The 25,919-nt window shown below is 42.5% G+C and overlaps 1 protein-coding gene across 1 annotated transcript in view; it reads left to right on the forward strand.

The window, feature by feature from the left end:
- The first annotated feature begins 6,851 nt into the window (after positions 1–6,851).
- LOC137380331 (CGG triplet repeat-binding protein 1-like) overlaps positions 6,852–25,919 on the forward strand; it is a 133,823-nt gene continuing 114,755 nt past the window's right edge. The window contains exon 1 of the mRNA XM_068052263.1: positions 6,852–7,198. Coding sequence (XP_067908364.1) covers positions 6,852–7,198 — 347 coding nt within the window. The remainder of the gene's footprint in view (positions 7,199–25,919) is intronic.

Genomic DNA, 25,919 nt, shown 5'->3' on the forward strand with positions numbered 1-25,919 from the left:
ATGGACACGGTCTGTTTCAGTATCTGAGGAGTCGTGAATGGTGCAGAGCATTGTGCAATCGTCAGTGAACATCCCTACCTCTGACCTTGTGATGGAGGGAAGGTCATTGATGAAGCAGCTGAAGATGATTGGGCCTCAGACACTATCCTGAGGAACTCTTACAGTGATGTCCTGGGACTGAGATGATCGACTTCCAACAACCACAACCACCTTCCCTTGTGCTAGGTATGACTCCAACCATCAGAGAGTTTCCCCTGATTCCCATTGACTTCAGTTTTGCCTGCGCTCCTTGATGCCATACTTGGTCAAATGCTGCCTTGATGTCAAGGGCAGTCACTCTCCCCTCATCTCTGGAGTTCAGCTCTTTTGTCCATGTTTGGACAAAGACTTTAATGCGGAACCCAAACTGAGTGTCAGTGAGCAGGTTATTGCTGAGCAAGTGCCGCTTGATAGCACAGTCGATGACCCCTTCCATCACTTTGCTGACGATCGGGAGTAGACTGATAGGGCGGTAATTGGTCGGGTCAGATTTGTCCTGCTTTTTGTGCACTGGACATATCTGGGCAATTTTCCACATTGCTGGGTAGATGCCAGTATTGTAGCTGTACTGCAATAGCTTGACTAGGCGCGTGGCTAGTTCTGGAGCACAAGTCTTCAGTATTGTTGCCAGAATGTTGTTCGGGCCCATAGCCTTTGCAGTATCCAGTGTCTTCAGCCATTTCTTGATATCACGTGGACTGAATCAGATTTGCTGAAGACTGGCATCTCTGATGCAGGGACCTCAGAAGGAGGCCAAGATGAATCATCCATTCGGCACTTCTGGCTGAGGGTGGATGTAAATTCTTCAGCCTTGTCTTTTGCACTGATGTGCTGGGCTCCCTTATTGTTGAGGATGGAGATGTTCATAAAGCCTCCTCCTACTGTCAGTAGTTTAATTGTCCACCACCATTCACAACTGGATGTGGCAGGACTGTAGAACCTGGATCTGATCTGTTGGTATGGGATCTCTTAGCCCTGTCTATTGCATGCTGCTTCCGCCATTTGGGCATGCAAGTAGTCCTGTATTGTAGGTCGCGGTAATTGGCCGGGTCAACCACATTGCTGTGGGTCTGGAGTTACATGTAGGCCAGACCAGGTAAGGACAGCAGATTTCCTTCCCTAAAGGACATTAGTGAATCAGATGGGTTTTTACAACAATCGACAATGGTTTCGTGATTACCACTAGACTAGATTTTTAATTCCAGATTTATTAATTAAATTCAAATTCCACCATCCGCCGTGGCAGGTTCGAACCTATGTCCCCAGAGCATTAGCCTGGGGCTCTGGGTTACTAATCTAGTGACATTACCACTACGCCACCAGCTCCCAGTTGTCTTATGAGGAGAGATTGAGGAGACTGACCCTATATTCTCTAGCGTTTCGAAGAATGAGAGGTGATCTCATTAAAGCATACAGAATTCTTACAGGGCTCAACAAAGTTGATACAGGAAGACTATTTTCCCTGGCTGGGGGGTCTAGAACCAGGGAATACAGTCTCAGTATAAGAGGTAGGCCATTTAGGACTGCGATGAGGAGGAATTTCCTCACTTAGAAGGTGGTGAATCTTTGGAATTCTCTACCCCAGAGGGCTGTGGGGGCTCAGTCACTGAATGTATGTTCAAGACAGATTTCAGTATGTTTCTAGTTATTAAAGATTTCAATGGATCTAGGGATAGTGTGGGCAAATGGCATTGAGGTAGAAGATCAGCCATGGTCTAGTTGAATGGCGGAACAGGCTCAAGGGGCTGAATGGCCTACTCCTGCTCCTATTTCCTATGTTCCTATACCATCTGCCTAGATAGGCACAGTCTTTATTTATTTTATTTTATTTATTTATTTAGAGATATAGCACTGAAACAGGCCCTTCGGCCCACAGAGTCTGTGCCGACCAACAACCACCCATTTATACTAACCCTACAGTAATCCCATATTCCCTATCACCTACCTACACTAGGGGCAATTTACAACGGCCAATTTACCTATCACCTGCAAGTCTTTGGCTGTGGGAGGAAACCAGAGCACCCAGCGAAAACCCACACGGTCACAGGGAGAACTTGCAAACTCCGCACAGGCAATACCCAGAATTGAACCCGGGTCCCTGGAGCTGTGAGGCTGCGGTGCTAACCACTGCGCCACTGTGCCGCCCTGTGGTACTCATTCTTTGACATGTGCAGGTACCTGCTTCTTCGGCAGTACACTTGATGCTGATGTTGCCTTCCTGCCCCTCATTTCTCTCCTCTGCCCTCCTCATGCTCAAGGATTTGCATCTGCTCCTGAGGATGTTGATCCTCATTGCTACTCATCCCTATCTCTGAGTACCTAAATCCCAAGTCACATTGTTGCCTTGTTTCTGGTCAGCTGCACTCACAACGCTTACACTACCCCTTTCTTCTGGCCCCATGATTCCTGGAGGGTCATGAAACCCTCAACTGAACAAGCGCCCACTGACCACTTGCTCTAGTAACTCTGCTCAACCCGATGCCAATGGATGAGTGCCCTTCTCAGCCGTGCACCCTTTTATGAGCCCCCCCTCCTCAGAGAATGGCACAGCCATGACTGGTTCCCCCTGCATTGCCGCCTCCTTCTACTTGGACTGTTCCAGATGCATTGTGGATCCTGTGCCTTCCCGTAAAACTTGCAGATTAGTCTTTAACGAGCTGACAACAAGCTTATTAACAGGCTTAATTGGTCATTGCTCAGAATTAGGCAGGTTGCCGGGTCCCACTTCCCCCTCGTCACAAAATGGCGTCTGGAAGCCGGCACAAAGGCTGGCATTCAGGAAATTATGGGCCCACCTGCCTCCGTTTCCGTCCCCATTTGGCCACCAAAATCCTGCCCTTAGTCGCTATTTGTGTATCTGTATCCGTAGATCCCATTGCTCCTTTACCTCATTTTGGCTTTTATTTTCCAAGTCATATGTAGCTTCTTATTCCTCCTACCACAATTCCCCTCCCGCCTCACATTATCTATATTGAAGGCCATTTGCCAACTATATGGCTATTCCACAAGTTTTTCATGTCGTCTTGTACTTTGTTGCAGTCCTGCTCAGTATGAACTATACCTCCCAATTTGGCATCATCTGCAAATTTTGCAATTGTACTTCCTGAATTAAACTAATACATAGCATCATAGTTTAAAATTCTCATTATTATGCTCTTTTGCTCAATGTAGCAAGTCAATTCTGTCTATTTTCAGCTCAGGGGGCCAGCTATCTTTAAGTAAAAAGGACTCTGTAACTAATGAGATACTCATTGCACAATCTCCAATTTTAAATCATCCCTTTCCAGGACTTCTAAACTATGAATTTCCTTGCAGGTGAGTTCCCACATGGGTTTTCCCACTCACCCAGTGTAACTTTGACCAAACAGTTGCAAGAATCTGGGGAAAAGGGGCATTTTTCCAGGATTTCTGCGGCTCTTCAGCAAATTTAACCCAAACGAGCAGGAGAACCCTGTAGAATTCACCCCTAGCCTCTTTTCTCCCACACTGATTTCTTCCTGAGGCTTTTAAGAACCAGACTCGTCAGCAACTCTTGCCTGCTGATTTACTCAGTTTTCTATTTTACCCTTTTCAGCCTTGATGCTCTATTGGCCTTGTTTTCGCAATAATAGGAAAATGAGAGTGGACTATATTAACTGCTGTTTAAGATGTTTAGAATTTGTAATGCAACGTTGAGTTTGATGTTTTTATATATTAGACAGCATTCATTGTAGATAGAAAAATATATATTATTTAGTAATTTAAAAAGGGATGAATCAATATTCATACACTGTAGCTCAGGAAGTGCATGTATAATTAAATAGAGAACAATGGAAAAGTCGGGATGATCAGAAGGCAGCAATCTCATTGAGAGATTTAAATAATGTCATAAGATGCCGAAGTGAAGCTCGAATGATTCAGCACTGCTATTTCAACCCTGAGATTAGATTAATGCTTTGAAATTACTCCAGAGGTACCAGTCTTTTTACAGTGTTTGTTTCTAAGTGGAAGTGTGTGTTGCAATGGGCTAGATACTGACCTTACATCACTGGGACCTGGTTTGAATTTAGCCCAGACTATCTGCTGGCTGTAAAGGTGCTGCACGAAATGAGTTTGGTCAATTTGAAAAAAAGGCAATAGTTGCTCATGACCTTAAATCCACGGCCTGTAACTGCCATGATGTGATAATTACAGTAGGATTAAGGTGATTGTTTTAACAAATTTGTAAATGATTTGTGTGTTAATATGTAGTAATTTGGTGGGTGTTAAAAAAGCAAAAATGATTTTTGCTCATAGAACCCATAGAAAAATTACTCAAAATTCCTTTCGGAACTCAGCTGAACTAATGGAAATCAATCCACACTGTGGTATTAACAGGTCTTCTTTGGCTTATTAAGAGATGATTAAGCACTCATTAAAAACACATGCAAATTTGCTCATGCTTGTCATCCAAGAAACATTGCATTTAGGATACAGACTATAAAGGCAGCATTAAGGCAGTAGAGAAGTTGGCATAGGCTCAGCATGGAGCAATGTTGGATTTAAGCCCCACTTCAGGGACTTCAGCACATTATCTCGGCTGACACTTCATTGACGTACTGAACAAGTGCTGCACAGTCGTAGCAGCTGTCTTTCAGATGGAATGTTAAACTGAGACTCTATTTGACCTCTCAGATGGACGTACAAGATCCCATGGCACAGGAGGGGCCTCAGTTTAACATCTTGTCTAAAAGATAGCACCCCCCAAACTATGCAGCACTCCCTCAGTGCTATACTGCAGTGCCAGTCTAGATTATGTATTAAAATCTCTTGAGTGGGAGTTGAATCCATGATCTTCTGAATCAGAGACAAGAATACGGTCACTGTGCCAAGGCTGCACTATGATTTGTTGCTGCTGTTCCACAAAGTGACCAGAGCAGATCTCCACATTGTTGCCAGTTCTTAAAACTAAAATTAGAAATCCACAAGCCATATTTTACTTCTTAGATCATGCAACCTATGAACTATTTTAAAGGACGGTTTTCTGTTTTGATGCTTCTGATCCAGGGCTGCACCCATCGGGTGTGCATATTGGGAAATTACATATACATATCCCATGATATTCCATCCATTAGAATTAACGGATGGGAAATCACAGGCTAGGTTTCCCAATATACTTTCTGATGGGAACACTTCCACTTCCACGTTCTGCAAAATCGAGTCTCCCCTTATCTGATGCTTTTACTGTTTGACCAGCATATATACCCACACAGATGGACCAGCATATATACCCACACAGATCTATGATGATATGTCAGATGCTGCTCTGAGAAATATTTGCATGACGCTTATGACCAGTTTAACTAACTACCTCAGACTGGATTGGAGGTAACTACGTAATCACATTTTACTTTTCTGTTTCTTAGAGTAAATGACTCTTTATCTTTTGCAATTCCAGTATCTTCTTATTCCTTTCCATGCCAGTCCTTCAATGCTGGTTCATACATAAATATGTCGATGCACCCAGTCAGCATGGTGGATTTTTCTAGCCTGGATGGGACTATAAAGCAATGTTCAATCACATCTTGCTTAACGTGTTAACTACTTACTTGAACGGGGGGTCGGTTAGCTCATTTGGCTAGAGTGTCATGCAGAAAGATGCCAACTCATGTGTTTAATCCCCATACTGGCTGTGGTAGTTCATGGAGGCCTGCCTCCTTGCCTTACCCCAAGCTTGAGGAGTGGCGACCCTCAAGCTATACATCACCAACTGTCTCTCTCTAATGGAGAGAGATGTCTACAGTCCTCTGGGACAATGGCTAGAACAACAACAACTTACTTGAACACATTTTGCCTCTGTAAATACATTGTCAGTTTGTCTTTTTCTACTCTGGACATTTGGACCAATGCACTAAAATGTGATGTTGTTCAGACAGTCTGTTGCATGTAACACCACAAATCGAAAGAATGTACAATAATGCCAAAATTAATTGTACCTGCCCTCCCTGCATAATTGAATAAATTGATACTTTTATTGTGTGAGGTGTTTACATATACAAGCAATAACAGACAAGTAAAGATTGTCTGGTCCCACATAACTGCGCTACCTTGTGCATCACAATATATACACTCCCACCCCACCAGAAACCATGTAATCTCTAGGGACAGTCAAAAACAGGCCAAATTTGGGGGTAAAAGATCTAGGAAATTTCTCTTTGATCCAGCTAGGCCATCAAAAATAGTCTGGGAGATCTCTCTGGCCCTGAATTCCCAAAAGTACCTACCATTTATATAAGGTGATGTCTGCCCCAATCAGAGACAGCTGCAGCTCTCACTTGAAGGAATTCAGCTTACCGCATGAGAGGGCAGTCTGTTCCAGAGGCCAACTATTCTCTTGGAGAAGAGCCACCTTTTGCCATCTAAACTAAATTGGACCTTATACAACTTGAAATTGTGACTCCTGATCCTCTATAATTTATTTAATTGGAACAAACTTTCAACTGGAAAACTATCTATTCCCATCATTATCTTATAAACCTCTAAGTTTAAGCTTCTCTAAAGTACTGAGTCCCAACCCTTTCAGCTTATTTTGATAACTAAGATGCTTTATATTGGTAATTCGTAAGGCCCTATCAAGTTCACAGCCGTGGAAAAATCCAACATGGATTGTGAAATCTTGGGTCCTCCATGAAATCTCAGGTCCTTCGTGAAATTGGCCATTTTGTGAACTTTGTGCGTTTCATTCATTGACAAAAGGCTCACCTCGCTGATTGGTAGATGAGGGATGGCTTCCAGTGCAGTTTCCAATGAGTATTAGCAGACAAGTGTGAATGTGCAGAATGTGCAAATCAAAAATGTCCACAACCATTACTGTAGCATGTCGACTGAAAGAATTTGGAAGCCAAATTCTGCATGCTGATGGTGGAATATTGTGTTGTACAAACTGCAATGTTCTGTTGGATCGCACACGACAGGCAATGTTTCATCACCACTTAGAGGCCGAACACCATCACAGCAGCAAGAGAGCATTCAACACCCGACTGCTGCAAAATGAACACGCAAAAAAACAAGCAACGATTTCATCTATTTGTAAGAAGTTGACAGAGAGCTCAGAAAATTGTCAGTTGGTTACATTGGAACTTGTGAATGCTTTTGCAAGCACCAACATACCATTGAAAAAACTTGATCAGCAAAGGTGCAGGTATTCATTCATCGGGCTGGATTTTGTGCTCGTCTGGAAAGCGGGATTCATGGCGGGGCAGGGGTGGAGGCGGGGGATGGCCGAAAAGGGAAGCAGAATGGACTGACACGAAACCCAACGCCAGGGTTTCCAGTTCTGATCTTCCCTGGGGCGGGATAGGCCGATGATGACCTCCCCATACAGAGGCCAATTGATGCCCTTAAGTGGCCGATGAGCATCTAATTAAGGGCCTCTTCCTGCTGCTTCCAGGATCCTACCTGTGGCGAGGGGGCCTCCACCGTATGGGCAGGATGCCTTATAAAGCGAGAGGTAGGTTTAAGGAGTTGCTTAAAGGAGGAAAGAGAGGTGGAGAGGTTTAGGGAGCAAATTCCAGAGCTGAGGGCCCAGGCAGCTGAAGACACAACCACCAATGCTGGAGCAATTAAAATCGGAATTGCTCAAGAGGCCATAATTGATGGAGCGCAGAGATCGTGGGGGGTTGTGGGGCTGGAGTAGATTACAGAGATAGGAAGGGGAGAGGCAATGGAGGGATTTGAAAACAAGAATGAAAATTTTAAAATCAAAGTGTTGCTTGACTGAGCGCTGATTTAGGTCAATGAGCATAGAGTTAATCGGTGAACAGGACTTGATGCGAGTAAGGACATAGGCAGCAGAGTATTGGATGACCTCAAGTTTAGGGGAGGGTAGAATGTAGGAGGCCAGCCAGGTGTATGTTCGAATAATCAAATCTACAGGTAACAAAAGCATGGATGAGGGTTTTGGTAGCAGATGAGCTGAGGCAGGGGCGAAGTCGGATGTTTGATACTAGCATCCTGTTTGTCCTGGGAACCTGCTTATCTTGACTGTTTCATATTGGGATCTTGTTTGTCCAGCGTGTTTGATGTTGGGATCTAGTTTATTCCTGATATTTGATGATGGAATCCTGTTTGTGCCGAATGTTTCATATTGGGATCATGTGTGCCCGGTGGTTTGATATTGGGCTGGAACTTGCTGGGTTTTTGATGGTGAACTGTCAGCTTTCACTGTCATTACCCCACTTCCCCCAGAATCTGACCGCAACTTCACGATTTAACTCAAGTTCAGATTAACATCTGAGGTTCTGGTTTGTCATTCACTGCTGTGCCACTGCAGGCTGCAATGTGGACCCTTCCCCTGAGCTGGCAATCAGTGAAATCAATTGATCTGGTGAGAACGTTATCTTGTCTGCTCTCATTTTGTTGATAGAAACCCCATAAAAGGTTAAGCCTTGTTCAATGGGGTGTAACTGGGTTTTTAACGGTGATCGGTGTAGTAACTACTGTTCAACTGCTGATCTGGTCCTGGAAAAATAATTTTATATTTGTGGAATGTTGTTAAATGGCTCCATTAAGATTAATTACTAGATTTAAAAAAAAAAATAATTTATGTTAAAGGGTTTTTCATGCTATTTCAGCTTCTACATCAGGGTTGTCCAACCTTTTCAGGCAGAGGGCCGCATTACGATTTTAGCTCGGCCTAGGGGGCCGGTGAGCAAATTTCAAAAGATAAAGGCACTAAAAATTTATCTTACTAATAAAAACAACAACAAATGTGCATTTTTGTGAAGAAGCTTTAAATGAGAAGACTAATTTATTCACTTACTTTCTCGTCACTATATTGAAAACTGATTTAGTGACATACCTGACATTGTTTCTACTTGCATAAGTAGTCAGTCTCTGCCTGCACACTTAGGACCATAGAACCGTAGAAAAATTGCTGCACAGAGGAGGCCATTCAGCCTGTCATGTAGCGATGCAGAGTGTTCTGGATAGATGTCCAACTTTCAGGAGAGGCCTTGATCTCTCTCCCCCCTCTCCCCACACTCTGTGTGTGTGTGTCTCATTCGCTCTTCCCTCCCCCCACCCCTCCAGGACTAGGGGACACAGTTTGAATGTTTTGTGCAAAAGCTGCAGGGGAAATATGAGGAAGCAGGTGGTAATGACCTGAAACTCGCTGCCCATAAGGGTGGTGGAAGTGGAGATGATCAATGACTTCAAGAGGAAGTTGAATTGCCACCTGAGAGAAATAGACTTGCACGGCTACATGGATCGAGCCAGGGAGTGGGACTAACTGCATAGCTCCGTGGAGAGTCGGCATGGGCGCGATGGACAGAATGGCCTCCTTCTGTGCAGTAATTAAATGACTCCTTGACTTTCTCTTGCCCCCTCTCCCCTCTGTCTCTCTGTCTTCCTCTCCCCACTCTCTCTGTCTCCCTCGGCCACCACTCTCTTTCTCCCTCTCCCCCCATTTGTCTTCCTCTCCCTCTCTATCTGTCTCCTTGCCCCCTCTCTCTGTCCCTCTCCACACCGGTCTCTGTATCTCTCCCACCTCTCTCTCCACCCCCCGTATCTCCAGTATTCCCCACTGCCTGCTCAGTGTTCCACGCTCAGTGTTCCACTTTCTCTGTCCTCCCATCTTTCTGTCCCCCACTTGCTCTCTCTGTTCCCCCCGCTCTCTATGTCTCTACCCCCTCTCTCTCTCCACCTTTCTCTCTTTCTCTCCCCCTTGCTCTTGCTCGCTTTCTCTCTCTCTGTCCCCCCTCTCTGTTTCTCTGCCCCTCCTCTCTCTCTCTGTCCCCCCTCTCTCTCCCTATCCCTCCTCTCTCTCTGTCCTTCCTCTTTCTTTCTCTGTTCCCCTTTCTCTTGCTCTCTCTCTGTTCCTCCTTCTGTTCACCCCTCTTTCTCCCTCTCTCCCCCTCTTTATCTCTCTTTATCTGCTGAGCGGAATGCTCAGCAGATGGTTGGTCAGTTCTTTAAAAAAATATGGCACTGTCAGTTTCAAAGCTGATAGGTGCTGACATTGGGAACAGCCATTTTCCAACAGACTCGGAGTTTTGAGGCGGGGTTTTTTAAAAAAAGGTCAGAACCTGCCAGCAGAACCCGCCAGAAAACCCCACATCTGTTGGGAAACGGCTGTTCCCAATGTCAGCAGCTTTCAGCTTTGAAACTGGCAGCTCAATGTTTTTAAAAAGGCCACTCTGTAAGAAGAAGACAATGGGAAATCTCCCATCTCCAGTCACAGCAAGCATGAGAAATGGCCCCGGGAACACTTTGCACTTGCGGGCCGGATGGAAATGTTTGGCCGGCTGGATCCTGGCCAGCGGGCTGTATGGTGGACAACCATGTTTCACATTAACTCCATGTGTATGTCCCTTCTACTGGCAAGGTAGGGATCCTGAAGAACCAAGATAGCATGGAGTGGGCTTCCTCATCAGAAGCTCTTTGCTCAGCATGATAGAGCCACCTTCAAATGGCTTAGAACGCATACTGTCCATCTGACTGCTCACTGCCTCTGGTCCAGTACACCTACTCAGCATCTGTGCTCCAACACTCTGCTCCCCACCTGAAATTAAAGACCAGTTCTATGAGGAACTCCATAATATCATTAGTAGCATTCCCAATACCAAACTTTTGTTCCTGCTGGGGGACTTTAACGCCAGGGTTGGGGCAGAGCATGACTCATGGCCCTCCTGCTGCCTTGGGCGCTATGGCATTGGAAGGATGAAAGAGAATGGACAGAGACTGCTGAAGTTGTGTACCTATCACAACCTCTGCATCACCAACTCGTTCTTTCATACTAAACCCTGTCACTAGGTTTCATGGAGGCACCCAAGATCATGTCGTTGGCACCAGCTGGACCTCATCGTCACAAGGCGAGCCTTTATAAACAGTGTCCAAATCACACACAGCTTCCATAGTGCGGACTGCGACACCGACCACTCCCCGGTGTGCAGCAAAGTTAAGACTCAAACCAAAGAAGCCACATCACTCCAAGCAGAAGGGCCGCCCGCGCATCAACACTAACAGAATTTCCTATCCACAGCTGTTACATAAGCTTCTAAATTCACTTGAAAAAGTCCTTCAAAACACTCCTACAGGGGATGCAGAGACCAAGTGGGCCCACATCAGAGACACCATCTATGGCTCAGCAATGACCACCTTTGGCAAACGTGAGAAGCAGAATGCAGACTGGTTTCACTCTCACTTTGAAGAGCTGGAACCTGCCATAGCCGCTAAGCGCACTGCACTGCTGTACTACAAGAAAGCCCCCAGCGAGTTAACATCCGTTGCACTTAAAGTAGCCAGATGCACTGGACAAAGAACAGCCAGGCACTGTGCAGATGACTACTGGCAACACCTATACACTGGTGGCCTCTGAAACCGGAACCATCAGAGGAATGTATGATGGCATCAAGAGCGCTTTTGGGCCAACCATCTGGAAGATCGCCCCCCTCAAGTCGAAATCAGGGGGCATGATCACTGACCAATGCAAGCAAATGGACCGCTGGGTGGAGCACTAACTAGAACTGTACTCCAGGGAAAATGTTGTCACTGATTCCGCCCTCAATGCAGCCCAGTCTCTGCCAGTCATGGATGAGCTGGACGAACAGCCAACAAAATCGGAACTCAGTGATGCCATTGATTCTCGAGCCAGTGGCAAAGCCCCTGGGAAGGATGGCATTACCCCTGAAATAATCAAGAGTGCAAACCCTGCTATACTCTCAGCACTCCATGAACAGCTTTGTCTGTGCTGGGATGAGGGAGCAGTACCACAGGACATGCGCAATGCCAATATCATCACCTTCTATAAGAACAAGGGTGACCGTGGTGACTGCAACAACTACTGTGGAATCTCCCTGCTCAGCATAGTGGGGAAAGTCTTCGCTCGAGTCGTTTTAAACAGACTCCAGAAGCTGGCTGAGCGTGTCTACCCTGTGGCACAGGGCGCCTTTCGAGCAGAGAGATCCACCATTGACATGCTGTTCTCCCTTCACCAGCAACAGGAGAAATGCCACGAACAACAGATGCCCCTCGACATTGCTTTCATAGATCTCACCAAAGCCTTTGACCTCATCAGCAGACGTGGTCTCTTCAGATTACTAGCAAACATTGGATGTCCACCAAAGCTGCTAAGTATCATCACCTCCATCTATGACAATATGAAAGACACAATTCAGCATAGCGGTGCCTCATTCAGACCCCTTTCCTATCCTGAATGGCATGAAACAGGGCTGTATTCTCGCATCTACACTGTTTGGGATCTTCTTCTCCCTGCTGCTCTCACATGCGTTCAAGTCATCAGAAGAAGGAATTTTCCTCCACACAAGATCAGATGGCAGGTTGTTCAAACTTGCCTGTCTTAGAGCTAAGACCAAAGTACTACGGAAGGTCCTCATCAGGGAACTCCTCTTTGCTGACGATGCTAACATCCCACACAGAAGAGTGTCTGCAGAGACTCATCGACAGGATTGCGGCTGCCTGCAACGAATTTGGCCGAACCATGACCCTCAAGAAAACGAGCATCATGGGACAGGACGTCAGAAACGCTCCATCCATCAATATCAGCGACCACGCTCTGGAAGTGGTTCAGCAGTTCACCTACCTAGGCTCAACTATCACCAGTAACCTGTCTCTCAATGCAGAAATCAACAAGCGCATGGGAAAGGCGTCTGCTGCTATGTCCAGACTGGCCAAGAGGGTGTGGGAAAATGGCGCACTGACACGGAACACAAAGTCTGAGTGTTTCAGGCCTGTGTCCTCAGTACCTTGCTCTACGGCAGCGAGGCCTGGACAACGTATGTCAGCCAAGAGTGACGTCTCAACTCATTCCATCTTTGCTGCCTTCGGAGAATCCTTGGCATCAGGTGGCAGGACCATATCTCCAACGCAGACGTCCTCGAGGCGGCCAACATCCCCAGCATATACACCCTACTGAGCCAGCGGTGCTTGAGATGGCTCGGCCATGTGAGCTGCATGGAAGATGGCAGAATCCCCAAGGACACATTGTACAGCGAGCTCGTCACTGGTATCAGACCCACCGGCCATCCATGTCTCCACTTTAAAGACATCTGCAAATGCGACATGAAGCTCTGTGACATTGACCACAAGTCGGGGGAGTCAGTGATCACCAGAGCTGGCGGGCAGCCATAAAGGCTGGGCTAAAGAGTGGCAAGTTGAAGAGAATTAGCAGTCGGCAGGAAAAAAGACAGAAGCGCAAGGAGAGAGCCAACTGTGTAACAGCCCTGACAACCAATTTTATCTGCAGCGCCTGTGGAAGAGTCTATCACTCTAGAATTGGCCTATATAGCCACTCCAGGTGCTGCTCCACAAACCACTGACCACCTCTAGGCACTTACCCATTGTCTCTCGAGATAAGGAAGCCAAAGAAGAAGAAGATGTCCCAATCTTTATTTCACTCTGTGTAAAATTTTAAAAAGGGATTTGATTATTAGTGCTTTTCAGTTCCTTGTTGGCTGTCTATGAGAATTCTTTGATGTGATTGGCTGCTTGCACAGCTTGATAACCTCACCACAACTCAATGTTGCAAATCCCCATTAAACAACATTACAATCAATTGCATAGCGAGAGTTAAAGTTCTCATCACAGAAATCACTATATCTCTCAGTTAGTCTTTCTTAAAGGTCAGCAGCGAGCACCCTTGCTTTACCACTGACTGCAAAATCCAGGCCAATGGGATCCTGTCTGTTCCTTGTGTTTGATTTTGGGATTATGTTTCTGTCAGGCTTTTGATACTGTGTTCTGATGAAAGGTCATTGACCTGAAACATTAACTCTGTTTTACTCTCCACAGATGCTGCCTGACCTGCTGAGTGTTTCCAACATTTTCTGTTTTTAGTTTGATACTTGAATCCTGTTTGTCTCCATTGTTTGACATTGGAATCTTGTGTGTCCCAGATGGTTGATATTGGGATCCAATTTTTCCCAAGTGTTTGATATTGGGATCCCATTCTTCCCAGGTGTTTGATACTTAGATCATGTTTGTCTCCATTGTTTGACATTGGAATCTTGTGTATCCTTGTTGTTTGATATTTGGATCAAATTTTTCCCAAGAATTTGATATTAGGCCATTCTTCCCAGGCATTTGATACTTGGATCATGTTCGTTTCTGTTGTTTGATATTGGAATACTTTCTGTCCCGGGTGTTTAATATTGTGATCCTCTCCGTCCCTGGTGTTTGATATTGGGATCTTGTTTCTCCTGAGTGTTGGATATTGGGATCCAGTTTGTCCTGGCTGTTTGGTACAGGGTTTCTGATTGTTCCAGATATTTGATATTGGGATCTTGTTTTTGCTTGGTGTTTGATATTGGGTTCTCTTTGTCACAGTTATTTGATATGCTCTTTGGTGTTAATCCCATAAATTAGATATCAGGATACTTTGTGCCAAATATTGAATATTGGGATCCTGTTTGTCCTTGGTATTTAATATTGGGAACCTATTTGTCCTGAGTGATTGACATTGGGTGCTCTTTGTCATGAGTGTGTGATATTGGGATCCTGTCTGTCCTTGGTGTTTGATATTGGAACAAAAGCAAAAGACTGCAGGAACTGAAAATCTGAAATTAAAACATAAAATGCTGGAAATACTCAGCAGGTCAGGCAGCACTTGTGATGAGAGGAACCGAGTGTTTTTCTCTCCACAGACGCTGCCTGACCTGCTGAGTATTTCCAGCATGTATTGTTTTGGTATTGGGATCTTTTTTGTTATAGCACTTTGATAATAGAATCCTGTTTGTGCTGGGTGTCTGATATTGGGATCATCTTTGACATGATTATTTGATACAGGCACCCTCTTTGTGCAGGGTATTTGAGATTACAATACAATTTTCCCCAGCAATTTCATATTGGTTTCTTGTGTGTCCCAGGTGTTTGATATTACGATTCAGTCTGTTCTGGGTGTTTCGTAATGGGACTGCTGATATTTGATATTGGGATCCTGCTTGTGCCTGGGTGTTTGATATTGGGATAGTCTTTGTCCTGGGTGATCGATATTGGGATCCTGTTTGTTTTGGGTGTTTGCCATTGGGATCCTGTTTGTTTAGGATCTTTGGTAATGGAATCCTGTTTACTTTGATGTTTGATATTGGGATCCTGTTTGTTTTGGGTGTTTGATATTGGGATCCTGTTTGCTTTGATGTTTGATATTGGGATCCTGTTTGTCTTGGGTGTTTGATATTGGCATCCTGTTTGTTTTGGATATTTGATATTGGGATCCTGTTTGTTTTGGGTGTTTGATATTGGGATCCTGTTTGTTTTGGATATTTGATATTGGGATCTTGTTTGCTTTGGATGTTTGTTATTGGGATCCTGTTTGTTTTGAGTGTTTGATATTGGGATCCTGTTTGTTTTGGGGGTATAATATTGGCATCCTGTTTGCTTTGGGTGTTTGATATTGGTATCCTGTTTGCTTTTGATGTATAATATTGGGATGCTGTTTGTTTTGGGTGTTTGATATTGGGATCCTGTTTGTTTTGGGTGTTTGATATTGGGATCCTGTTTGCTTTTGATGTTTAATATTGGGATCCTGTTTGTATTGGGTGTTTGATGTTGGGATCCTGTTTGTTTTGGGTGTTTGATATTGGGATCCTGTTTGTTTTGGGTGTTTGAAATTGGGATCCTGTTTGCTTTGGGTGTTTGATATTGGGATCCTGTTTGCTTTTGATGTTTAATATTGGGATCCTGTTTGTCTTGGGTGTTTGATGTTGGGATCCTGTTTGCTTTGGGTGTTTGATATTGGCATCCTGTTTGCTTTGGATGTTTGATATTGGGATCCTGTTTGCTTTTGATGTTTAATATTGGGATCCTGTTTGTTTTGGGTGTTTGATATTGGCATCCTATTTGCTTTGGATGTTTAATATTGGGTTCCTGTTTGTTTTGGGTGTTTGATATTGGGATCCTGTTTGTCTTGGGTGTTTGATGTTGGGATCCTGTTTGCTTTGGATGTTTGATATTGGGATCCTGTTTGTTTTGGGTGTTTGATGCTGGGATCCTGTTTGTTTTGGGTGTTTGATATTGGGATCCTGTTTTATTTGGTGGTTGATATTGGGATTCTGTTTGTTTTGGGTGTTTGATATTGGGATCCTGTTTGCTTTGGATGTTTGATATTGGGATCCTGTTTGTCTTGGGTGTTTGATATTGGGATCCTGTTGGTATTGGGTGTTTGATATTGGGATCCAGTTTGTTTTGGGTGTTTGATGTTGTGATCCTGTTTGTTTTGGGTGTTTGATATTGGCATCCTGTTTGCTTTGGATGTTTGATATTGGGATCCAGTTTGTTTTGGGTGTCTGATATCGGGATCCTGTTTGTTTTGGGTGTTTGATGTTGGGATCCTGTTTGTTTTGGATGTTTGATATTGGGATCCTGTTTGCTTTGGATGTTTGATATTGGGATCCTGTTTGTTTTGGGTGTTTGATGTTGGGATCCTGTTTTTTTAAGGTGTTTGATGTTGGGATCCTGTTTGTTTTGGGTGTTTGAAATTGGGATCCTGTTTGCTTTGGATGTTTGATATTGGGATCCTGTTTGTCTTGGGTGTTTGATGTTGGGATCCTGTTTGCTTTGGATGTTTGATATTGGGATCCTGTTTGCTTTTGATGTTTAATATTGGGATACTGTTTGTTTTGGGTGTTTGACATTGGGATCCTGTTTGTCTTGGGTGTTTGATGTTGGGATCCTGTTTGTTTTGGGTGTTTGATATTGGCATCCTGTTTGCTTTTGATGTTTAATATTGGGTTCCTGTTTGTTTTGGATGTTTGATATTGGGATCCTGTTTGCTTTGGATGTTTGATATTGGGATCCTGTTTGTTTTGGGTGTTTGATGTTGGGATCCTGTTTTTTTAAGGTGTTTGATGTTGGGATCCTGTTTGTTTTGGGTGTTTGAAATTGGGATCCTGTTTGCTTTGGATGTTTGATATTGGGATCCTGTTTGCTTTTGATGTTTAATATTGGGATCCTGTTTGTTTTGGGTGTTTGATATTGGGATCCTGTTTGTCTTGGGTGTTTGATGTTGGGATCCTGTTTGTTTTGGGTGTTTGATATTGGCATCCTGTTTGCTTTGGATGTTTAATATTGGGTTCCTGTTTGTTTTGGGTGTTTGATGTTGGGATCCTGTTTGTCTTGGGTGTTTGATGTTGGGATCCTGTTTGCTTTGGATGTTTGATATTGGGATCCTGTTTGTTTTGGGTGTATGATGCTGGGATCCTGTTTGTTTTGGGTGTTTGATATTGGGATCCTGTTTTTTTTGGTGGTTGATGTTGGGATTCTGTTTGTTTTGGGTGTTTGATATTGGGATCCTGATTTTTTTGGGTGTTTGATGTTGGGATTCTGTTTGTTTTGGGTGTTTGATATTGGGATCCTGTTTGCTTTTGATGTTTGATATTGGGATCCTGTTTGTTTTGGGTGTTTGATATTGGGATCCTGTTTGCTTTGGATGTTTGATATTGGGATCCTGTTTGTCTTGGGTGTTTGATGTTGGGATCCTGTTTGTTTTGGGTGTTTGATATTGGGATCCTGTTTGCTTTTGATGTTTAATACTGGGATCCTGTTTGTCTTCGGTGTTTGATGTTGTGATCCTGTTTGTTTTGGGTGTTTGATATTGGCATCCTGTTTGCTTTGGATGTTTGATATTGGGATCCAGTTTGTTTTGGGTGTCTGATATCGGGATCCTGTTTGTTTTGGGTGTTTGATGTTGGGATCCTGTTTGTTTTGGATGTTTGATATTGGGATCCTGTTTGCTTTGGATGTTTGATATTGGGATCCTGTTTGTTTTGGGTGTTTGATGTTGGGATCCTGTTTTTTTAAGGTGTTTGATGTTGGGATCCTGTTTGTTTTGGGTGTTTGAAATTGGGATCCTGTTTGCTTTGGATGTTTGATATTGGGATCCTGTTTGTCTTGGGTGTTTGATGTTGGGATCCTGTTTGCTTTGGGTGTTTGATATTGGCATCCTGTTTGCTTTGGATGTTTGATATTGGGATCCTGTTTGCTTTTGATGTTTAATATTGGGATACTGTTTGTTTTGGGTGTTTGATATTGGGATCCTGTTTGTCTTGGGTGTTTGATGTTGGGATCCTGTTTGTTTTGGGTGTTTGATATTGGCATCCTGTTTGCTTTTGATGTTTAATATTGGGTTCCTGTTTGTTTTGGGTGTTTGATATTGGGATCCTGTTTGTTTTGGGTGTTTGATGTTGGGATCCTGTTTGCTTTGGATGTTTGATATTGGGATCCTGTTTGTTTTGGGTGTTTGATGTTTGGATCCTGTTTGTTTTGGGTGTTTGATATTGGGATCCTGTTTTTTTTGGTGGTTGATGTTGGGATTCTGTTTGTTTTGGGTGTTTGATATTGGGATCCTGATTTTTTTGGGTGTTTGATGTTTGGATCCTGTTTGTTTTGGGTGTTTGATATTGGGATCCTGTTTTTTTTGGTGGTTGATGTTGGGATTCTGTTTGTTTTGGGTGTTTGATATTGGGATCCTGATTTTTTTGGGTGTTTGATGCTGGGATTCTGTTTGTTTTGGGTGTTTGATATTGGGATCATGTTTGCTTTTGATGTTTAATATTGGGATTCTGTTTGTTTTGGGGTTTGATATTGGGATCCTGTTTGCTTTTGATGTTTGATATTGGGATCATGTTTGTTTTGGGTGTTTGATATTGGGATCCTGTTTGCTTTGGATGTTTGATATTGGGATCCTGTTTGTCTTGGGTGTTTGATGTTGGGATCCTGTTTGTTTTGGGTGTTTGATATTGGGATCCTGTTTGCTTTTGATGTTTAATATTGGGATCCTGTTTGTCTTGGGTGTTTGATGATGTGATCCTGTTTGTTTTGGGTGTTTGATATTGGCATCCTGTTTGCTTTGGATGTTTGATATTGGGATCCAGTTTGTTTTGGGTGTTTGATATTGGGATCCTGTTTGTTTTGGGTGTTTGATATTGGGATCCTGTTTGCTTTGGATGTTTGATATTGGGATCCTGTTTGTTTTGGGTGTTTGATATTGGCATCCTGTTTGCTTTGGATGTTTGATATTGGGATCCTGTTTGCTTTTGATGTTTAATATTGGGATACTGTTTGTTTTGGGTGTTTGATATTGGGATCCTGTTTGTCTTGGGTGGTTGATGTTGGGATCCTGTTTGTTTTGGGTGTTTGATATTGGGATCCAGTTTGTTTTGGGTGTTTGATATTGGGATCCTGTTTGTTTTGGGTGTTTGATATTGGGATCCTGTTTGCTTTGGATGTTTGATATTGGGATCCTGTTTGCTTTGGATGTTTGATATTGGGATCCTGTTTGTTTTGGGTGTTTGATATTGGCATCCTGTTTGCTTTGGATGTTTGATATTGGGATCCTGTTTGCTTTTGATGTTTAATATTGGGATACTGTTTGTTTTGGGTGTTTGATATTGGGATCCTGTTTGTCTTGGGTGGTTGATGTTGGGATCCTGTTTGTTTTGGGTGTTTGATATTGGGATCCTGTTTGTTTTGGGTGTTTGATGTTGGGATCCTGTTTGTTTTGGGTGTTTGATATTGGGATCCTGTTTTTTTTGGTGGTTGATGTTGGGATTCTGTTTGTTTTGGGTGTTTGATATTGGGATCCTGATTTTTTTGGGTGTTTGATGTTGGGATTCTGTTTGTTTTGGGTGTTTGATATTGGGATCCTGTTTGCTTTTGATGTTTAATATTGGGATTCTGTTTGTTTTGGGGTTTGATATTGGGATCCTGTTTGCTTTTGATGTTTGATATTGGGATCCTGTTTGTTTTGGGTGTTTGATATTGGGATCCTGTTTGCTTTGGATGTTTGATATTGGGATCCTGTTTGTCTTGGGTGTTTGATGTTGGGATCCTGTTTGCTTTTGATGTTTAATATTGGGATCCTGTTTGTCTTGGGTGTTTGATATTGGCATCCTGTTTGCTTTGGATGTTTGATATTGGGATCCTGTTTGCTTTTGATGTTTAATATTGGGATACTGTTTGTTTTGGGTGTTTTATATTGGGATCCTGTTTGTCTTGGGTGTTTGATGTTGGGATCCTGTTTGTTTTGGGTGTTTGATATTGGCATCCTGTTTGCTTTTGATGTTTAATATTGGGTTCCTGTTTGTTTTGGGTGTTTGATATTGGGATCCTTTTTTTTTGGTGGTTAATGTTGGGATTCTGTTTGTTTTGGGTGTTTGATATTGGGATCCTGATTTTTTTGGGTGTTTGATGTTGGGATTCTGTTTGTTATGGGTGTTTGATATTGGGATCCGGTTTGCTTTTGATGTTTAATATTGGGATTCTGTTTGTTTTGGGTGTTTGATATTGGGATCCTGTTTGCTTTGGATGTTTGATATTGGGATCCTGTTTGTCTTGGGTGTTTGATGTTGGGATCCTGTTTGTTTTGGGTGTTTGATATTGGGATCCTGTTTGTTTTGGGTGTCCGATATTGGCATCCTGTTTGCTTTGGATGTTTGATATTGGGATCCAGTTTGTTTTGGGTGTTTGATATTGGGATCCTGTTTGTTTTGAGTGTTTGATATTGGGATCCTGTTTGTTTTGGATGTTTGATATTGGGATCCTGTTTGTTTTGGGTGTTTGATATTGGGATTCTGTTTGTTTTAGGTGTTTGATATTGGGATCCTGTTTGTCTTGGGTGTATGATATTGGGATCCTGTTTGTTTTGGGTGTTTGATATTGGGATCCTGTTTGCTTTTGAAGTTTAATATTGGGATCCTGTTTGTCTTGGGTGTTTGATATTGGGATCCTGTTTGTCCTCGGTGTTTGATATTGGGATCCTGTTTGCTTTGGATGTTTGATATTGGGATCCTGTTTGTTTTGGGTGTATGATATTGGGATCCTGTTTGTTTTGGGTGTTTGATATTGGGATCCTGTTTGCTTTTGAAGTTTAATATTGGGATCCTGTTTGTCTTGGGTGTTTGATATTGGGATCCTGTTTGTCCTCGGTGTTTGATATTGGGATCCTGTTTGCTTTTGATGTTTGATATTGGGATCCTGTTTGTTTTGGGTGTTTGATATTGGGATCCTGTTTGTCTTGGGTGTATGATATTGGGATCCTGTTTGTTTTGGGTGTTTGATATTGGGATCCTGTTTGCTTTTGAAGTTTAATATTGGGATCCTGTTTGTCTTGGGTGTTTGATATTGGGATCCTGTTTGTCCTCGGTGTTTGATATTGGGATCCTGTTTGCTTTGGATGTTTGATATTGGGATCCTGTTTGTTTTGGGTGTTTGATATTGGGATCCTGTTTGTCTTGGGTGTATGATATTGGGATCCTGTTTGTTTTGGGTGTTTGATATTGGGATCCTGTTTGTCCTCGGTGTTTGATATTGGGATCCTGTTTGCTTTGGATGTTTGATATTGGGATCCTGTTTGTTTTGGGTGTTTGATATTGGGATCCTGTTTGTTTTAGGTGTATGATATTGGGATCCTGTTCATTTTGGGTGTTTGATATTGGGATCCTGTTTGCTTTTGATGTTTAATATTGGGATCCTGTTTGTCTTGGGTGTATGATATTGGGATACTGTTTGCTTTTGATGTTTAATATTGGGATCCTGTTTGTCTTGGGTGTTTGATGTTGGGATCCTGTTTGCTTTTGATGTTTGATATTGGGATCCTGTTTGTTTTGGGTGTTTGCTATTGGGATCCTGTTTGTTTTGGGTGTTTGATATTGGGATCCTGTTTGTTTTGGTTGTTTGATATTGGGATCCTGTTTGCTTTTGAAGTTTAATATTGGGATCCTGTTTGTCTTGGGTGTTTGATATTGGGATCCTGTTTGCTTTGGATGTTTGATATTGGGATCCTGTTTGTCTTGGGTGTTTGATATTGGGATCCTGTTGGTATTGGGTGTTTGATATTGGGATCCTGTTTGTTTTGGGTGTTTGATGTTGTGATCCTGTTTGTTTTGGGTGTTCGATATTGGCATCCTGTTTGCTTTGGATGTTTGATATTGGGATCCAGTTTGTTTTGGGTGTCTGATATCGGGATCCTGTTTGTTTTGGGTGTTTGATGTTGGGATCCTGTTTGTTTTGGATGTTTGATATTGGGATCCTGTTTGCTTTGGATGTTTGATATTGGGATCCTGTTTGTTTTGGGTGTTTGATGTTGGGATCCTGTTTTTTTAAGGTGTTTGATGTTGGGATCCTGTTTGTTTTGGGTGTTTGAAATTGGGATCCTGTTTGCTTTGGATGTTTGATATTGGGATCCTGTTTGTCTTGGGTGTTTGATGTTGGGATCCTGTTTGCTTTGGATGTTTGATATTGGGATCCTGTTTGCTTTTGATGTTTAATATTGGGATACTGTTTGTTTTGGGTGTTTGACATTGGGATCCTGTTTGTCTTGGGTGTTTGATGTTGGGATCCTGTTTGTTTTGGGTGTTTGATATTGGCATCCTGTTTGCTTTTGATGTTTAATATTGGGTTCCTGTTTGTTTTGGATGTTTGATATTGGGATCCTGTTTGCTTTGGATGTTTGATATTGGGATCCTGTTTGTTTTGGGTGTTTGATGTTGGGATCCTGTTTTTTTAAGGTGTTTGATGTTGGGATCCTGTTTGTTTTGTGTGTTTGAAATTGGGATCCTGTTTGCTTTTGATGTTTAATATTGGGATCCTGTTTGTTTTGGGTGTTTGATATTGGGATCCTGTTTGTCTTGGGTGTTTGATGTTGGGATCCTGTTTGTTTTGGGTGTTTGATATTGGCATCCTGTTTGCTTTGGATGTTTAATATTGGGTTCCTGTTTGTTTTGGGTGTTTGATGTTGGGATCCTGTTTGTCTTGGGTGTTTGATGTTGGGATCCTGTTTGCTTTGGATGTTTGATATTGGGATCCTGTTTGTTTTGGGTGTATGATGCTGGGATCCTGTTTGTTTTGGGTGTTTGATATTGGGTTCCTGTTTTTTTTGGTGGTTGATGTTGGGATTCTGTTTGTTTTGGGTGTTTGATATTGGGATCCTGTTTGCTTTGGATGTTTGATATTGGGATCCTGTTTGTCTTGGGTGTTTGATATTGGGATCCTGTTTGCTTTTGATGTTTGATATTGGGATCCTGTTTGTTTTGGGTGTTTGATATTGGGATCCTGTTTGTTTTGGGTGTTTGATATTGGGATCCTGTTTGCTTTTGATGTTTGATATTGGGATCCTGTTTGTTTTGGGTGTTTGATATTGGGATCCTGTTTGCTTTGGATGTTTGATATTGGGATCCTGTTTGTCTTGGGTGTTTGATGTTGGGATCCTGTTTGTTTTGGGTGTTTGATATTGGGATCCTGTTTGCTTTTGATGTTTAATATTGGGATCCTGTTTGTCTTCGGTGTTTGATGTTGTGATCCTGTTTGTTTTGGGTGTTTGATATTGGCATCCTGTTTGCTTTGGATGTTTGATATTGGGATCCAGTTTGTTTTGGGTGTCTGATATCGGGATCCTGTTTGTTTTGGGTGTTTGATGTTGGGATCCTGTTTGTTTTGGATGTTTGATATTGGGATCCTGTTTGCTTTGGATGTTTGATATTGGGATCCTGTTTGTTTTGGGTGTTTGATGTTGGGATCCTGTTTTTTTAAGGTGTTTGATGTTGGGATCCTGTTTGTTTTGGGTGTTTGAAATTGGGATCCTGTTTGCTTTGGATGTTTGATATTGGGATCCTGTTTGTCTTGGGTGTTTGATGTTGGGATCCTGTTTGCTTTGGGTGTTTGATATTGGCATCCTGTTTGCTTTGGATGTTTGATATTGGGATCCTGTTTGCTTTTGATGTTTAATATTGGGATACTGTTTGTTTTGGGTGTTTGATATTGGGATCCTGTTTGTCTTGGGTGTTTGATGTTGGGATCCTGTTTGTTTTGGGTGTTTGATATTGGCATCCTGTTTGCTTTTGATGTTTAATATTGGGTTCCTGTTTGTTTTGGGTGTTTGATATTGGGATCCTGTTTGTTTTGGGTGTTTGATGTTGGGATCCTGTTTGCTTTGGATGTTTGATATTGGGATCCTGTTTGTTTTGGGTGTTTGATGTTTGGATCCTGTTTGTTTTGGGTGTTTGATATTGGGATCCTGTTTTTTTTGGTGGTTGATGTTGGGATTCTGTTTGTTTTGGGTGTTTGATATTGGGATCCTGATTTTTTTGGGTGTTTGATGTTTGGATCCTGTTTGTTTTGGGTGTTTGATATTGGGATCCTGTTTTTTTTGGTGGTTGATGTTGGGATTCTGTTTGTTTTGGGTGTTTGATATTGGGATCCTGATTTTTTTGGGTGTTTGATGTTGGGATTCTGTTTGTTTTGGGTGTTTGATATTGGGATCATGTTTGCTTTTGATGTTTAATATTGGGATTCTGTTTGTTTTGGGGTTTGATATTGGGATCCTGTTTGCTTTTGATGTTTGATATTGGGATCATGTTTGTTTTGGGTGTTTGATATTGGGATCCTGTTTGCTTTGGATGTTTGATATTGGGATCCTGTTTGTCTTGGGTGTTTGATGTTGGGATCCTGTTTGTTTTGGGTGTTTGATATTGGGATCCTGTTTGCTTTTGATGTTTAATATTGGGATCCTGTTTGTCTTGGGTGTTTGATGATGTGATTCTGTTTGTTTTGGGTGTTTGATATTGGCATCCTGTTTGCTTTGGATGTTTGATATTGGGATCCAGTTTGTTTTGGGTGTTTGATATTGGGATCCTGTTTGTTTTGGGTGTTTGATGTTGGCATCCTGTTTGCTTTGGATGTTTGATATTGGGATCCAGTTTGTTTTGGGTGTCTGATATCGGGATCCTGTTTGTTTTGGGTGTTTGATGTTGGGATCCTGTTTGTTTTGGATGTTTGATATTGGGATCCTGTTTGCTTTGGATGTTTGATATTGGGATCCTGTTTGTTTTGGGTGTTTGATGTTGGGATCCTGTTTTTTTAAGGTGTTTGATGTTGGGATCCTGTTTGTTTTGGGTGTTTGAAATTGGGATCCTGTTTGCTTTGGATGTTTGATATTGGGATCCTGTTTGTCTTGGGTGTTTGATGTTGGGATCCTGTTTGCTTTGGGTGTTTAATATTGGGATCCTGTTTGTCTTGGGTGTTTGATGATGTGATCCTGTTTGTTTTGGGTGTTTGATATGGGCATCCTGTTTGCTTTGGATGTTTGATATTGGGATCCAGTTTGTTTTGGGTGTTTGATATTGGGATCCTGTTTGTTTTGGGTGTTTGATGTTGGGATCCTGTTTGTTTTGGATGTTTGATATTGGGATCCTGTTTGCTTTGGATGTTTGATATTGGGATCCTGTTTGTTTTGGGTGTTTGATATTGGCTTCCTGTTTGCTTTGGATGTTTGATATTGGGATCCTGTTTGCTTTTGATGTTTAATATTGGGATACTGTTTGTTTTGGGTGTTTGATATTGGGATCCTGTTTGTCTTGGGTGGTTGATGTTGGGATCCTGTTTGTTTTGGGTGTTTGATATTGGGATCCTGTTTGTTTTGGGTGTTTGATGTTGGGATCCTGTTTGTTTTGGGTGTTTGATATTGGGATCCTGTTTTTTTTGGTGGTTGATGTTGGGATTCTGTTTGTTTTGGGTGTTTGATATTGGGATCCTGATTTTTTTGGGTGTTTGATGTTGGGATTCTGTTTGTTTTGGGTGTTTGATATTGGGATCCTGTTTGCTTTTGATGTTTAATATTGGGATTCTGTTTGTTTTGGGGTTTGATATTGGGATCCTGTTTGCTTTTGATGTTTGATATTGGGATCCTGTTTGTTTTGGGTGTTTGATATTGGGATCCTGTTTGCTTTGGATGTTTGATATTGGGATCCTGTTTGTCTTGGGTGTTTGATATTGGGATCCTGTTTGCTTTTGATGTTTAATATTGGGATCCTGTTTGTCTTCGGTGTTTGATGTTGTGATCCTGTTTGTTTTGGGTGTTTGATATTGGCATCCTGTTTGCTTTGGATGTTTGATATTGGGATCCAGTTTGTTTT

Source organism: Heterodontus francisci, chromosome 19, assembly GCF_036365525.1.
Source record: "Heterodontus francisci isolate sHetFra1 chromosome 19, sHetFra1.hap1, whole genome shotgun sequence".
NCBI lineage: Eukaryota > Metazoa > Chordata > Chondrichthyes > Heterodontiformes > Heterodontidae > Heterodontus > Heterodontus francisci.